The sequence below is a fragment of the Rattus norvegicus genome, chromosome 3, assembly GCF_036323735.1.
Source record: "Rattus norvegicus strain BN/NHsdMcwi chromosome 3, GRCr8, whole genome shotgun sequence".
Classification (NCBI taxonomy): domain Eukaryota; kingdom Metazoa; phylum Chordata; class Mammalia; order Rodentia; family Muridae; genus Rattus; species Rattus norvegicus.
In genome coordinates, this window is record NC_086021.1 from 66,757,249 (window position 1) to 66,769,905 (window position 12,657).

The 12,657-nt window shown below is 47.9% G+C and overlaps 1 protein-coding gene across 2 annotated transcripts; it reads left to right on the forward strand.

Annotated features, from left to right (window-relative positions):
* The first annotated feature begins 1,556 nt into the window (after positions 1–1,556).
* On the forward strand, positions 1,557–12,378 carry Tbr1 (T-box brain transcription factor 1). 2 transcript variants are annotated; one of them, XM_039105842.2, is made up of 6 exons: positions 1,557–2,511; positions 4,076–4,230; positions 4,806–4,927; positions 5,523–5,681; positions 6,816–6,877; positions 9,860–12,378. In XM_039105842.2, exons 2-6 carry the CDS (start codon positions 4,080–4,082, stop codon positions 10,713–10,715), a joined length of 1,350 nt encoding a protein of 449 aa, XP_038961770.1. In that variant the 5' UTR covers positions 1,557–2,511; positions 4,076–4,079; the 3' UTR covers positions 10,716–12,378. The 2 variants fall into 2 exon arrangements, with proteins under 2 accessions (XP_038961770.1, NP_001177999.2); NM_001191070.2 differs by lacking the exon at positions 1,557–2,511 and adding an exon at positions 2,555–3,501.
* The last annotated feature ends 279 nt before the right edge of the window (positions 12,379–12,657 follow it).

Here is a 12,657-nt window from a genome sequence, read left to right on the forward strand (position 1 = left end):
TCTTGTTAAACACAAGGTAACCCCATCACTACCACCACCAACGCACACAAGCAGTGAGGAGCTGAGGCTGCTCTAGTGACAGTGCAGTGATGTAACTACACACTGTGCAAGTGGTCTGCCTGGACCAGAGCTATGGAAGCTCATACACCCAGCCCAAGTCCACCCTAAACCTAAGATTAACAAGACTGTACAGTCCTCATTTTCTTTGTGAATATACGTTGATCTCGAGGAAAAGCCTATATATATTTGAGGAACTACTTTCGGGGCTGACTATTGAAAATGGGTCACACAGTGCCTGTTCACCTCCAGAATCAGTTCCTTAAAAACTAAGGGATGTGCATTCCTTTTCTATCCCCTCGACACTTAGATGGGTGCTTTGTTATTCCTTGTGTTTTTAAGAAGCCAGTTCGGAGTGTCCAGCATGGCAAAAGGCTTCCAAAAGCTCAGGTGGTCTGTCACCTTCATATATGTATTTAAGGCTCTGTGTCCTGTTCAAGACAAGAGGCAAGATGGTATGAGAAGCAGGAGGGTGAGGAGAGGCACTTGGTGACAGAAGCTAATGATACAAACAGGAGGACACAACCAGGTAAAATGGGGCAAAAGTTGTAGCAATGACTAAGGGAGGAAAACATCAAATACCATCATACCTATTTACCCCACCACGGCCGCCAACCTAGGTGCTCCAGTGCCTGCACAGCTAAAACCCAGCCTGTTTATGAAGCTTTCTGGAGAGGAGCTGAGGTTTGCTTGCAAAGGGAAAAAGGGTCTGGCGTTATTTTTCTCCCAGAAAATTGCTTCTACTTGATTCCAAACATCTGATCATCAACCTGTCCGCCGATGGCCATCAGTGCCAGGTCTTGCTCCTGTGCCCTGTGGGAGCCTGCAGCTGGTACCCTCTGCAGCCACGGAGTCTAGCCTCTGAGGGAGGTGGTGCAGTCTGTGCTCAGTGCTGGCCGCTGCAGACCAAACTCCAGCACATCTTGAATCTGTTAACTCTTTTCTGACCATACCCAAATTCCACCCAGCTTTGAACTCTGCTGCTCTGGCCGGGGCTACTGTCTGCGATCTCAAAGGCAGAGGCAGCAGCTGGAGGAGATAGATTCCCAGGCCCCGCCTGCCTGAGGCAAGGGTGGAGTGTGAGCCTCTCCAGCCTGAGCCAGACAGGTCGCCTGGCACTCTCTTAAGTCCCCCGAGCTCGCCGCCTCTCCACCACCTTGCAGGCCAAGCTGAGCTATGCCTGGGGTTGGCTTTGCATTTCTGCGCCTCTTGCCTTCAGGAAGGAAAGCTACGGAGCAGGTTGGCCATGTCTAGACAGCAGCTCTGGGTTTGTCATCTCAGGTGCTCTTGGCCTGAGGCTGGCCGCTGGCCTCCGTGAAGCAGATAGTAGGAGATCTTTTCTCCCTAAAACTCAGTTGCTTGGGGACTCATGTTACTTGTGCCAAAATTTCCTTAAATCGATTCTTTTCGCTAATCCTCTTTTAAAAATTACTGGCATGGATTCTTTTTCTCTCCCTCTGGATTATGTAAACATTACACACACACACACACACACACACACACACACACACACACACACACACACACACACCAGTAAGATCATCGCGTTGACACCACTTCCACTCTGTCTCCCCAGATCAACGCTTCTAGCGAACCCATTTGCGCTGGGGACTCAGCCCTCTCTCTTTTTTCCTGGCGAGGCTTATGAACCTGTCACCAAGCCAGTGCCTCCAAAAAGGAGGAAGTGCGGTGGGACTCAAAGGATACATGGCGCCCGCCCCCAGCTAGCTGCTCTTCAGATGATCTGCAACCAAGTTGGCTGATAAAATATTTAGTAACGACCCAGTAAACATGACTGCAAATACATTAAAGCACTTCAGCGCCACGGCTTATGATTATTTCAAAACTTAAAAAGGAGATCATAGATTGTCACTGTTTCTGTACCCTAGCCGGAAACCGAACCTTCCTGAGGTGGGTTGATGGGTGGGCTAGCCGCTTCGCCTCCTTATCTCTCTTAAGGCTGTGGCTTTCAGCGGCTGGAGGTTTGTTGATTTATTTATTTATTCGTGTAGTTTAAAGTGGGGGAGGGGGCGTCAAGGACACGCAGCACCGACTCAACAAAGCACAGGCTCAGGTGTGTATGCTTCTGCGTATTAACTGGAAAAGACAGACTCTGGAAGTTTTACAGGGCGAGAAGAGGCCACCGGCTCGCGCTTTGTATACTTTGCACTTGAAATCGTTACATTCAACTGAATATTTGGCTCATTCAGATCCGAAAAGTCTCCTAGCATCATCGAATTCCCTCCTCCACCCCTCCTCTCTAAAGAGAGAAGGGGGGGGGGGTTAGGAAATGTTTAGTAAATTGCACATCTTTGAATCTTCCTAAAGCAGTGGTCACAAAGCTTAAAGGTGACATAACAGAGCTCACGTAAACCAACACACTTTCCCCACCCCCCAAGCCAACAATAAAATCATCCCCTTCAATTTGCCATGATCGTCGCGACCAGGAGCCAGGTGATTATCCTAATTAATGTCTATCTAATTAAATTACTGTCAGCAGCTAACCAATGGCAGGAGCCGTTTCATCGGCTGCATAAGCAGCAAGATCAAAAGTGAGCCTTTTCTGATTGCTGCATAGTGTCAATTGGCCAATCTCTTCTCCCAGGGAAAAAAAAAAGTAAATCAAACCTTTGAGAAGCATTTGCTGGTTGAAGTGCTTTCTGTCTAGTGAGGGGTCTGTGGATTCCTAGTTTATGATAAACAGGACTTTAAAACCCAGGGACGGGAGGGCCAGCCTTCAGGTTCTAGAGCTATGCAGCTGGAGCATTGCCTCTCTCCTTCTATCATGCTCTCCAAGAAATTTCTCAATGTGAGCAGCAGCTACCCACATTCGGGCGGATCTGAGCTTGTCTTGCATGATCATCCCATTATCTCGACCACTGACAACCTGGAGAGAAGTTCACCTTTGAAAAAAATTACCAGGGGGATGACGAATCAGTCAGATACAGACAATTTTCCTGACTCCAAGGACTCACCAGGGGACGTCCAGAGAAGTAAACTCTCTCCTGTCTTGGACGGGGTCTCTGAGCTTCGTCACAGTTTCGATGGCTCTGCTGCAGATCGTTACCTCCTCTCTCAGTCCAGCCAGCCACAGTCTGCGGCCACCGCTCCCAGTGCCATGTTCCCGTACCCCGGCCAGCACGGACCGGCGCATCCCGCCTTCTCCATCGGCAGCCCCAGTCGCTACATGGCCCACCACCCGGTCATCACCAACGGAGCTTACAACAGCCTGCTGTCCAACTCTTCGCCGCAGGGCTACCCCACCGCCGGCTACCCCTACCCACAGCAGTACGGCCACTCCTACCAAGGAGCCCCATTCTACCAGTTCTCCTCCACCCAGCCCGGGTTGGTGCCCGGCAAGGCGCAGGTATACCTGTGCAACAGGCCACTTTGGCTGAAATTTCATCGGCATCAAACGGAGATGATCATCACTAAACAGGGAAGGTAATGCTACTTTTCTTGGCTGCCGCTGTTCCAGGCGTGACCCTGGGCGAACGCACCCAAGTTGTGACCGCCGGGCAGCGACTATGTGGGGTCGGGGAGCGGAGTGGAAAGGCGCTCGGGTGCGCCCTGGAGTTGGCTGGTTTTGGAAAAGGGGAAAGTGGAAGGGATAATAACCACCGTGGTGATGTTTGGTGGCGGGGAGCCTGCTGTGCCAATGCGGTCGGAGAACCAGTCGGTGGCTGGAGCAAGACGAAGAGCCGTGGCCGCTAACAGGCTTTCAGAGCAACTCATCGAAGCTGGCCTGTGCCGACAGGTGGAGAAGCAGGCCGCCAACCCGGCTCTCTACCGAGCAATCCGTCCCCCAACTCCAGAGCGCTCGGTGCTCTCCCCGACTTCGGTCCTACATCTTCCCTTCTCCCACTCTCCCTTTCTAGATCAGCAAACATTCGTTCAGACACGCGGCGAGGACAAGTTTTGCTTAGCTTTCTGGCGCCCCGCTTCTTGCAGCATTTAATCTTTAACATTTATTTTCTTTTTTTCCCCCTTGCTTTCTCTCTCTTTTTAATTCAAACAGGCGCATGTTTCCCTTTTTGAGTTTTAACATTTCTGGTCTCGATCCCACCGCTCATTACAATATTTTTGTGGATGTGATTTTGGCGGATCCCAATCACTGGAGGTTTCAAGGAGGCAAATGGGTTCCTTGTGGCAAAGCGGACACCAATGTGCAAGGCAAGTCCTTCCAATTAACACGTTTTCTTGACACTTATTTAGGTGAGAATGATTAATTAAAGCCTTTTGTGGACTGGCTCGAGCGACTTTTTAAAACGGTCGGCCAATGACTTCCTAAAGAAGAGAGGGACAGGGGACAGACTGAGCGGCAAGAAAGGGGAGGATTATGCAAAAGCTATTTTAATCATTCCCAGTTAATGGGAAGAAATCGCGGCTTAAAAAAAAAAAAAAAAAAGAAGCCCAGCTAATGGTCCTCTCTGTGAAGGTGTGTGTGTGTGTGTGTGTGTGTGTGTGTGTGTGTGTGTGTGTGTGTGATATGTGGTACAGAGTTGGGACTGGACAGTAAAGCTATTTTAATAATCTCCAGTTAAGAGAAGAAAGTATGCCCCCCTCCAAAAAAAAAAACAGGTAATGGGTTTCATTGTGAAGTGAGGTGTGTGTGTGTGTGTATGTGTGTGTGTGTGTGTGTGTGTGTGTGTGTGTGTGTGTGTGTGTGTGAGTGTTTCGTGTATTAAGGAGTTGGGACTGGGCAGTGCCCAGAGCAGCATATGTAAACAAGCTATTTCTTTATTAAGGAAACCGGGTCTATATGCATCCGGATTCCCCCAACACTGGGGCTCACTGGATGCGGCAAGAAATCTCGTTTGGAAAATTAAAACTTACCAACAACAAGGGAGCATCAAACAACAATGGGCAGGTCAGTCTCTCTCTCTCTCTCTCTCTCTCTCTCTCTCTCTCTCTCTCTCTCTCTCTTTCTCTCTCTCTCTCTCTCTCTCTCTCTCTCTCTCTCTCTCTCTCTGTAACACACACCCTTCTTTAGTTTACAGCAGCAAAGAAACACGGTAGAATTTATTTCGATCAATGAAGACTTCAAATATCACAATTCTGCCTCCCCAAATTATATTTAACCCATAAAGTTGTTCTCTTTGCCTCCTATCTGACTTTTTTCTGGAATTCACCTTTCCAGAAGCAAATACTGGTTGATTTCGAAAGGAAACAGAGTTGAGATTTGTAGGTTGTGAAAAATCTTTGTTCCTCTTCTAAGGAGGACCAGGGGAAAGGATTGTCTTTCGGGCTTCATTATCCTCAGTGCCCGGAGGATCCTGGCTTCCAAAGGTACCTGGGCCAGGGTATCCTGGCTACCCTGTCACCAGGAGGCGAGTCCCACAGCCAGTTTGGAGCAGCGGCCTCCAGTTGGCTCAGCCTGGCCCAGAGCGAGCCCCCGGGCTGGTGCGGGCTGGTGCGAACAGGCGCGGTAACAGCGCTCGCTCTCCTTTCTCTTCGCCGGACAGATGGTGGTTTTACAGTCCCTGCACAAGTACCAGCCCCGTCTGCACGTGGTGGAAGTGAATGAGGACGGCACAGAGGACACCAGCCAGCCAGGCCGCGTCCAGACGTTCACTTTCCCAGAGACTCAGTTCATCGCTGTCACCGCCTATCAGAACACCGATGTAAGGAAGCTCGGGGCTGGGCACGGGGCGAGTGGTATCTCCATAGTCCTTAGTCCACTCTGCGCGGACTAACCTGGGCCACAGCTGGCCCTACAGCACGATTTAGGGTAGGGCTAGGGGCCTGCTAGGCCCTTCCTCCAGATACCAAGCTGGTGGGAAAAGCTCTGCCTGCTTGCCTCCAGGTCTAAGGTATCGACCGGCCCAGCTGAGTTTTGGATACCTCTTTCTAGGACCAATGCTTTTGGAGCCTTAGTTTGGTCCTTAAACTAGAATACGTTAAAACGTGCATTTTCTTCCTTTCAAAGAAAAAAATGTCTTTTTTCTCTCTCTCTCTCAACAAACAGGCAGATCTACCCCGTGAATTCCATTAGCAAGCTATGAAATCTAGAATAATATGTTTCTAAAATCTCAGAACTGGTGGCTAAAATGAACAGATACTACTGTTCTGAGAGTTCGACACAGAAAACAGAGTGCACACAGACACATTCGTAGACATGAAATGTGCGAAGGCCAATAAAATAAAATTATAGGGACTGATGGACTTTCCTAGCACATGAACTTTCGAAGTATTTGCAAAAGCTGATTTTAGTAGCTGTTGTGACTTTAGAGGTACAAAAGTTCTGTGTTTCTATGTTTTGTCAAGTAAGTGAAAATTATTTCAGAAATGAAATAATTATTTCATATCAATCTAATTTTAAGATGCAGCTTACAGTTTTTGTTTGTTTGCTTGTTTGCCTGTGTGTGTGTGTGTGTGTGTGTGTGTGTGTGTGTGTGTGTGTGTTGAGAATCAGAATTAGCTCATTAAAAAAAATCTCTGGTCAAACTCTTGAAGACAGTAATGAGTTAAAGTTTTTAAGGGTTTTTGGAATGACTATTTGAATTAAATCATAGCACACAGGAGTGCTAACTGAAATGCCTTTTAGGTATTATCAATTTAAACCTGGTTCTTATAACATTCCGAATACTTTATCACTTTCCTTTCCTGCTAGTCTCTTAAAATTTTGTTAGAGAACTTTGCTATTTAATGACTCAGTAGGCCCAAGCCCCTGCCAAACAGCAGATGATATATTTTCAAACACACACCTTCTAATGTAGAAGATGAGGTCACAATCACTCTTCTGTTTTTTTTTGCAGATTACACAACTAAAAATAGATCATAACCCCTTTGCAAAAGGATTTCGAGATAACTATGACACGTAAGTAGTTTTACATGTTTATTTTTTTCTTCCTCAGATAGCTGCTAAATTGGCCATTAGCTTAGGGTGTATTGTTGTGTTTAAGGATTTCGAAAGTCGAAGTGAGTGAGAAAATTGTTCGTGATCTTCCCTTCCTTATTTTGTTGGTTCGCCCTTTGGTGACCTCATGGCTTGGTATTTGTGTGATTTTGGTTAAAAGTTTCCTGTACTCATCTGTAGCTTTCTTTCAAATTCCAAAGTTATGGTGGCCTCTGGTGTTAGCTGGCTGGCTGGCTGGCTGGGGGAGCTGCCCTGGTTCCCCCCAGTGCATGCTGTACGTGTGGCTGCAGATGCTCAGCTTAGCCGTCTGTCTAAACCGGGCAATTCTGCCTGAGAGTGCATGGGTCTCTGGCAGTTGTTACAGTCTTCTTGGCATATGTGGCTTTTATTTACCCATTTCTGAGTTTTATGTGGAAGCATTTCCTGTGACGTTTACTATGGACTGAATGAAAATGTGCCTTCGCTGGGCACGTTGGTGGGCAGAACTTAACTTACAGTCACTGCCGACTCTGGGCAGCTCTGAGCTATGGTTGCCTCTTATTTCTAAGCTTCAGAAGAAAAATGTCTTATCTCACTTTTTGCATCTGTGGTTTAATTAAATGTGTTGGTTCCCTTTCTTCAGGTCCCCTTACCCATCTCTAGGTCTTTTTCAGAGCAAGGCTGTCCTCTGGGACAGCCAGAGGTGTAAACTGAACGCTTTCTAGATTCATTGTGGGATTTTCACCCAGGACTTATTGTCCCTAAGAGTTTTCAGATGGTGTCATACAGCAAAATGTGAAGTGGGGTTGCGCGATTCACCTACTTTTTTTATGACTAGAAAACATAAAGGAAAAATATGTACTTTAATTTTCTGGCTTTGGGATAGAGCTAAAGCCTTAAAGTCTTTGACTAGGAATAAATTAGACGTGTTGGGGAAAGAGACAGGTAGCCCTTTAGCCCATTCCAAAGATGTCCAACTGAGAAAGTCAGTGCTATCTCCTAGCTCCAACTTTCTTATGTGTCTCCCAAAGGCAGTTCAAAGGAGCCCAACCTCATGAATATAATTCTCTGCATTGAAACTTTGCCACTCCAAGTCTTAAAATACGAGGAAAAAGGTGGGCCCAGTACAGTGGAAAGAACGAGGCCTGAGAGACCTGGGATGCTGGAAGATAGCTGTATAGGTTCTGGACTTTTAATTCTGTTAAAATAAAATAGCATTTATTTTGCACAAATCAATTCAGTAACCCTAAGTGGTCTGAGACCTGGATAGGCATCTAAACTATCTTTTTAGGCTGCTTCTTTCTTTTGACGGATATTGTGGTGGTAAACAGAGAAGACATTTGTACCTTGCTAATTGTTTCCCTCCCCCCTCCCTTTTTAAAATTTGAAACTGGAACTAAGTTTCAGGAGAGGATTTTTTTGGGGGGAGGGATAAACAGAATGCACCTGAGCAGCCATAGCTACTCCCATCTACCCCTCTTCCTGTAGCTGCCTTCCGTTGGATATGCCCCTTCCTTTCTTAAATCCATGCAAGTTCCTGATCTGTGTAAAAGTAATCCCTGGGTCTGGGGAATGAAAGTTGAGTAAATTCAACAATCTCTTTCCTCCTTAAGGTTGGTAATGTGGGCCTTGTTTGATCAGAGAGCAATGGTGGGAGGGCATGAGAGTTCAGAGGATCCTAGAAGGTTGCTTGGCCACACCCTGGGGAGGTTTTCCCCCCTTGGGGTTAAGATCTGACACTACTGAGGCACGCTTTCAAACAGTGTGTTGATTAAAGATGCAAACACTTGTGTGTGAGCTAAAGAGCGAGGTATGTGTGTATGTGTTGGAGGAAACTCTTATCCAACTCCAACCCTAATGGGGTCTCCTAGCCCTGTTAATAAATGTTTATTTTATCTAAAGTAATTCCCCCAAACACATTCTCTCTTGATTAGTGATCAAATTCTCGAACTTTCCGCTGCCTCGGTTTCCTCCTCAGGAAAGTAAGAGTCATACACAGCACCTAAGGGGATTGCTGTGAGCGACACAAATCTATCTGTGCTCATGTAAACAATCTCTATCTAACAGTCAGGCGCAGCTAAACTCTGTAAGGGTTAGCCATTGTTAGTGCTAGGCTGTTGGATCTAGGGTGATAGCTGCAAGAGTTTCCCCAGAGGGTCTTTCTCCTCCACGTTTTCTTCTAGTAATGGGCCAAAAGCTGGGTAGGAAAAAAATGAGAGTAAAGCACACTTCTTTCTAAAGAATTTTATTGATCAATGAGTATTTCTTCCAAGAAGTAGTTTGTTTGCCTGCGTTGGTAGAGGCTGGAGTTAAAGGGCTTACATAAGGGAAAGTCGAAAAGTACCTTAGAGGATTCCAGCAGCAATCCTCTGGGGCTCTGAAGGTCAGTGGAAGTCCACCTTTGAGGATATTACCTGGACATATAGGTCCCCATCCTTCCCATGCTGATTTCCCCTCTGGGGATTTCTTAAACTACCCCCCCCCCCAAAGGGAAAGGAATGGTTTGAAGAACTCAATGGACCCAGGAGGTCTTAAATGAGTGGAGAGAGTATGTCACTTGCTTAGAAACTTCACTCAGAAATTTATCAGAGAGGAAAGGCCCAACGGGCAAATAGCACCTTGATGCCTGTATAACTCTGTCATAGTGTGAGCACAATGCTGGTTAAGTGTATTTAGGCCCCATCTTGGTCCTGGTGCATTTAGCGGGAACAGGGGACCATGGAAGACCTCCACTCTTCATTTTTGCGTCCCGCTCAGGTTCCAGCAGTTGAACTGGTATCTTTGCAGTTTAGGCCAGACAACTTGCGGGTGTGTGACCTTCTGCCATCCCCATCCAGTATGGCAAGCGCAACCTACAGCTAGACGGTGTGCGGGTGGGCAAAAAACTAGAGGTGGCTTTCCCTCCAGGACCCTAAAGGGACCTCCGCACCACCCCTCGGTTCTTTCTGTCTCCCTCCCCCCCAGGATCTACACGGGCTGCGACATGGACCGCTTGACCCCGTCGCCCAACGACTCTCCGCGCTCTCAGATCGTGCCCGGCGCTCGCTACGCCATGGCCGGCTCTTTCCTGCAAGATCAATTCGTGAGCAACTACGCCAAGGCCCGCTTCCACCCGGGCGCCGGCGCGGGCCCCGGGCCTGGCACGGACCGCAGCGTGCCGCACACCAACGGGCTACTGTCCCCGCAACAGGCCGAGGACCCGGGCGCGCCGTCGCCGCAGCGCTGGTTCGTGACGCCGGCCAACAACCGGCTGGACTTCGCGGCCTCGGCCTACGATACGGCCACGGACTTCGCCGGCAACGCGGCCACGCTGCTGTCGTACGCGGCCGCGGGCGTGAAGGCGCTGCCGCTGCAGGCCGCGGGCTGCACGGGCCGCCCGCTCGGCTACTACGCCGACCCTTCCGGCTGGGGCGCGCGCAGCCCTCCGCAGTACTGCGGCGCCAAGTCGGGCTCCGTGCTCCCCTGCTGGCCCAACAGCGCTGCGGCCGCCGCGCGCATGGCGGGCGCCAACCCCTACTTAGGCGAGGAGGCCGAGGGCCTGGCGGCCGAGCGCTCTCCGCTGGCGCCCGCCGCCGAGGACGCCAAGCCCAAGGACCTGTCCGACTCCAGCTGGATCGAGACGCCCTCCTCGATCAAGTCCATCGACTCGAGCGACTCGGGGATTTACGAGCAGGCCAAGCGGAGGCGGATCTCTCCGGCCGACACGCCGGTGTCCGAGAGCTCGTCCCCACTCAAGAGCGAGGTGCTGGCCCAGCGGGACTGCGAGAAGAACTGCGCCAAGGACATAGGCGGCTACTATGGCTTCTACTCGCACAGCTAGGCCGCCAGCCCGCTCGCCCGTGCCCCCGGCCCCTCAGCTCGGCCCCACGTCCTCCTCCCCAGGCCCGCTCTTGCGCACTCGCTCTTTCACTTGACGCTCGATGACCGTCTGCGGGGATAAGTGCAGGTCTCCCACTATGATTTTAAAACTTTTTTTTTCTCTTTCTTTCTGCACAGCCATCTCTGCAGTTAGCGCACCGACCTTGAACCTGGCTGTAAACCTTGTGGTTTTCCAACTTTTCGTCTATGAAGTTATGATCCTCCCTTTTTTATTTTTCTCTCTCCTTGTCCCCCCTCACTCTCTCCTTCTTTCTCTTGGAATGAAACTCTTCAACTTTAGGAGACCTGGGCAATCCTGCCAGGCGTCAGCGATTCCGACCCGCCTTGTCTTGGCCTCCCTATTAACCGTAGGATGTTGACTCTAGAACCTGCACCCACCCAGCGCGTCCTTTCTTATACCCGAGTGGATGGATGGATGGATGGATGGTAGGGATGTTAATACTTTTAGTGGAACAAAGCCTGTGAAATGATTGTATATAGTGTTAATTTATTGTAACGAATGGCTAGTTTTTATTCTCATCGTCAAGGCACAAAACCAGTTCACGCTTAACTTTTTATACCCTTCCTTTTTTTCTCCTTTTCTTTTTCTCCTCTCATTCTTTCTCTTCCCCCGCCCCCTTTGTTTTCTTGTGAGATATTAAAGATATTCTAAGAGGCTCTGGAAACACGAAACAACACTTCATAGTGGTGGCTTTCTCACTTCTCAGTTCGTTGCATGATGTAACCACTATGTGCCCCAGTGCACACAGCATAGCTAAGGAGAATCCACCTGAACATCTATAAAAGCTAGTCGTCTGTTCCTAGGCGAGTCGATTAAGCGACATGCTTGCCACACAGACATAACTGGAGTTGTATGTGTCCCTCCCTCCCTCCCTCCCTCCTGAATGGAATAGCTCCACATCAGCAATATTATTTTGCCTTATTTGTTTTTCCCCAAAGTGCCAAATCCACTACTGGTCTGTGCAGGTGCCAAATATGCTGATAAACTGTTTCCGACTATCTTTTCAGTCCCCACTCCACCTTTCTATGCTGTAAATCTTTGTAATGAATAATCTACTAATGATAGAGATGACTGAATTGTTGGTAACTATAGTGTAGTCTAGTGAAGATGAATTGTGTGAGTTGTATATTTTACTGCATTTTAGTTTGAAAACAATTCCCCCGCCACTTAGAGACAGCTGAAATTTGACTTTCTTGGGAAAACACTTAGCATTATTGCAAGTAAGACTGATTCCCCCCAAGTCTTGTTATATTTGATAAGGAGCATTAATCCCCCTGGAAATAGATTAGTAGGATTTCTAATGTTGTGTAGCAAACTTATACTTTTTTTGTACTTTAAAATCAATGTGAAATATGCATCATACACAATATTCAATCTAGATTCCAGTCTATGGGGGGATTTTTCCTAATAGGAATTCAGGGTCTAAACGTGTGTATACTTTGGCTCTTCTGTAAATCAAATGTTGTGATTTTTATATTTGTTTTGTTTTGTCTGTGAATTGAATAATTTATACAAGTACACACTCCACTGAGAATCGTTTTGTTTTCTGCTCGTTTGTATCGTCTGTGTATAACAAGTAAAATAAATCTGGTAAAACGCTAAATATGGTGTTGAGAGCAGTTTACAGTTTGCAAAGAATTATTATAGGTTATGGCTTTTAAGGGTTAAGAAGACTAGCCCCTCTTCCTTCTGCTCTGGGCAGTCTTACAGTAGCCACTTCCCACACCCCTGTTGTTTCATAGTACCACCAGGGATTACTTTTTTCCTATTTATTTACAGTTATTCAATTCCCTATGAGTGTAGTTCTCTTTACTGCTGTATGTTTTCTCTAGGAAAATATATGAACTGTCTTTATCCTAGTTCTCATTCTCTCCGGAGGGGG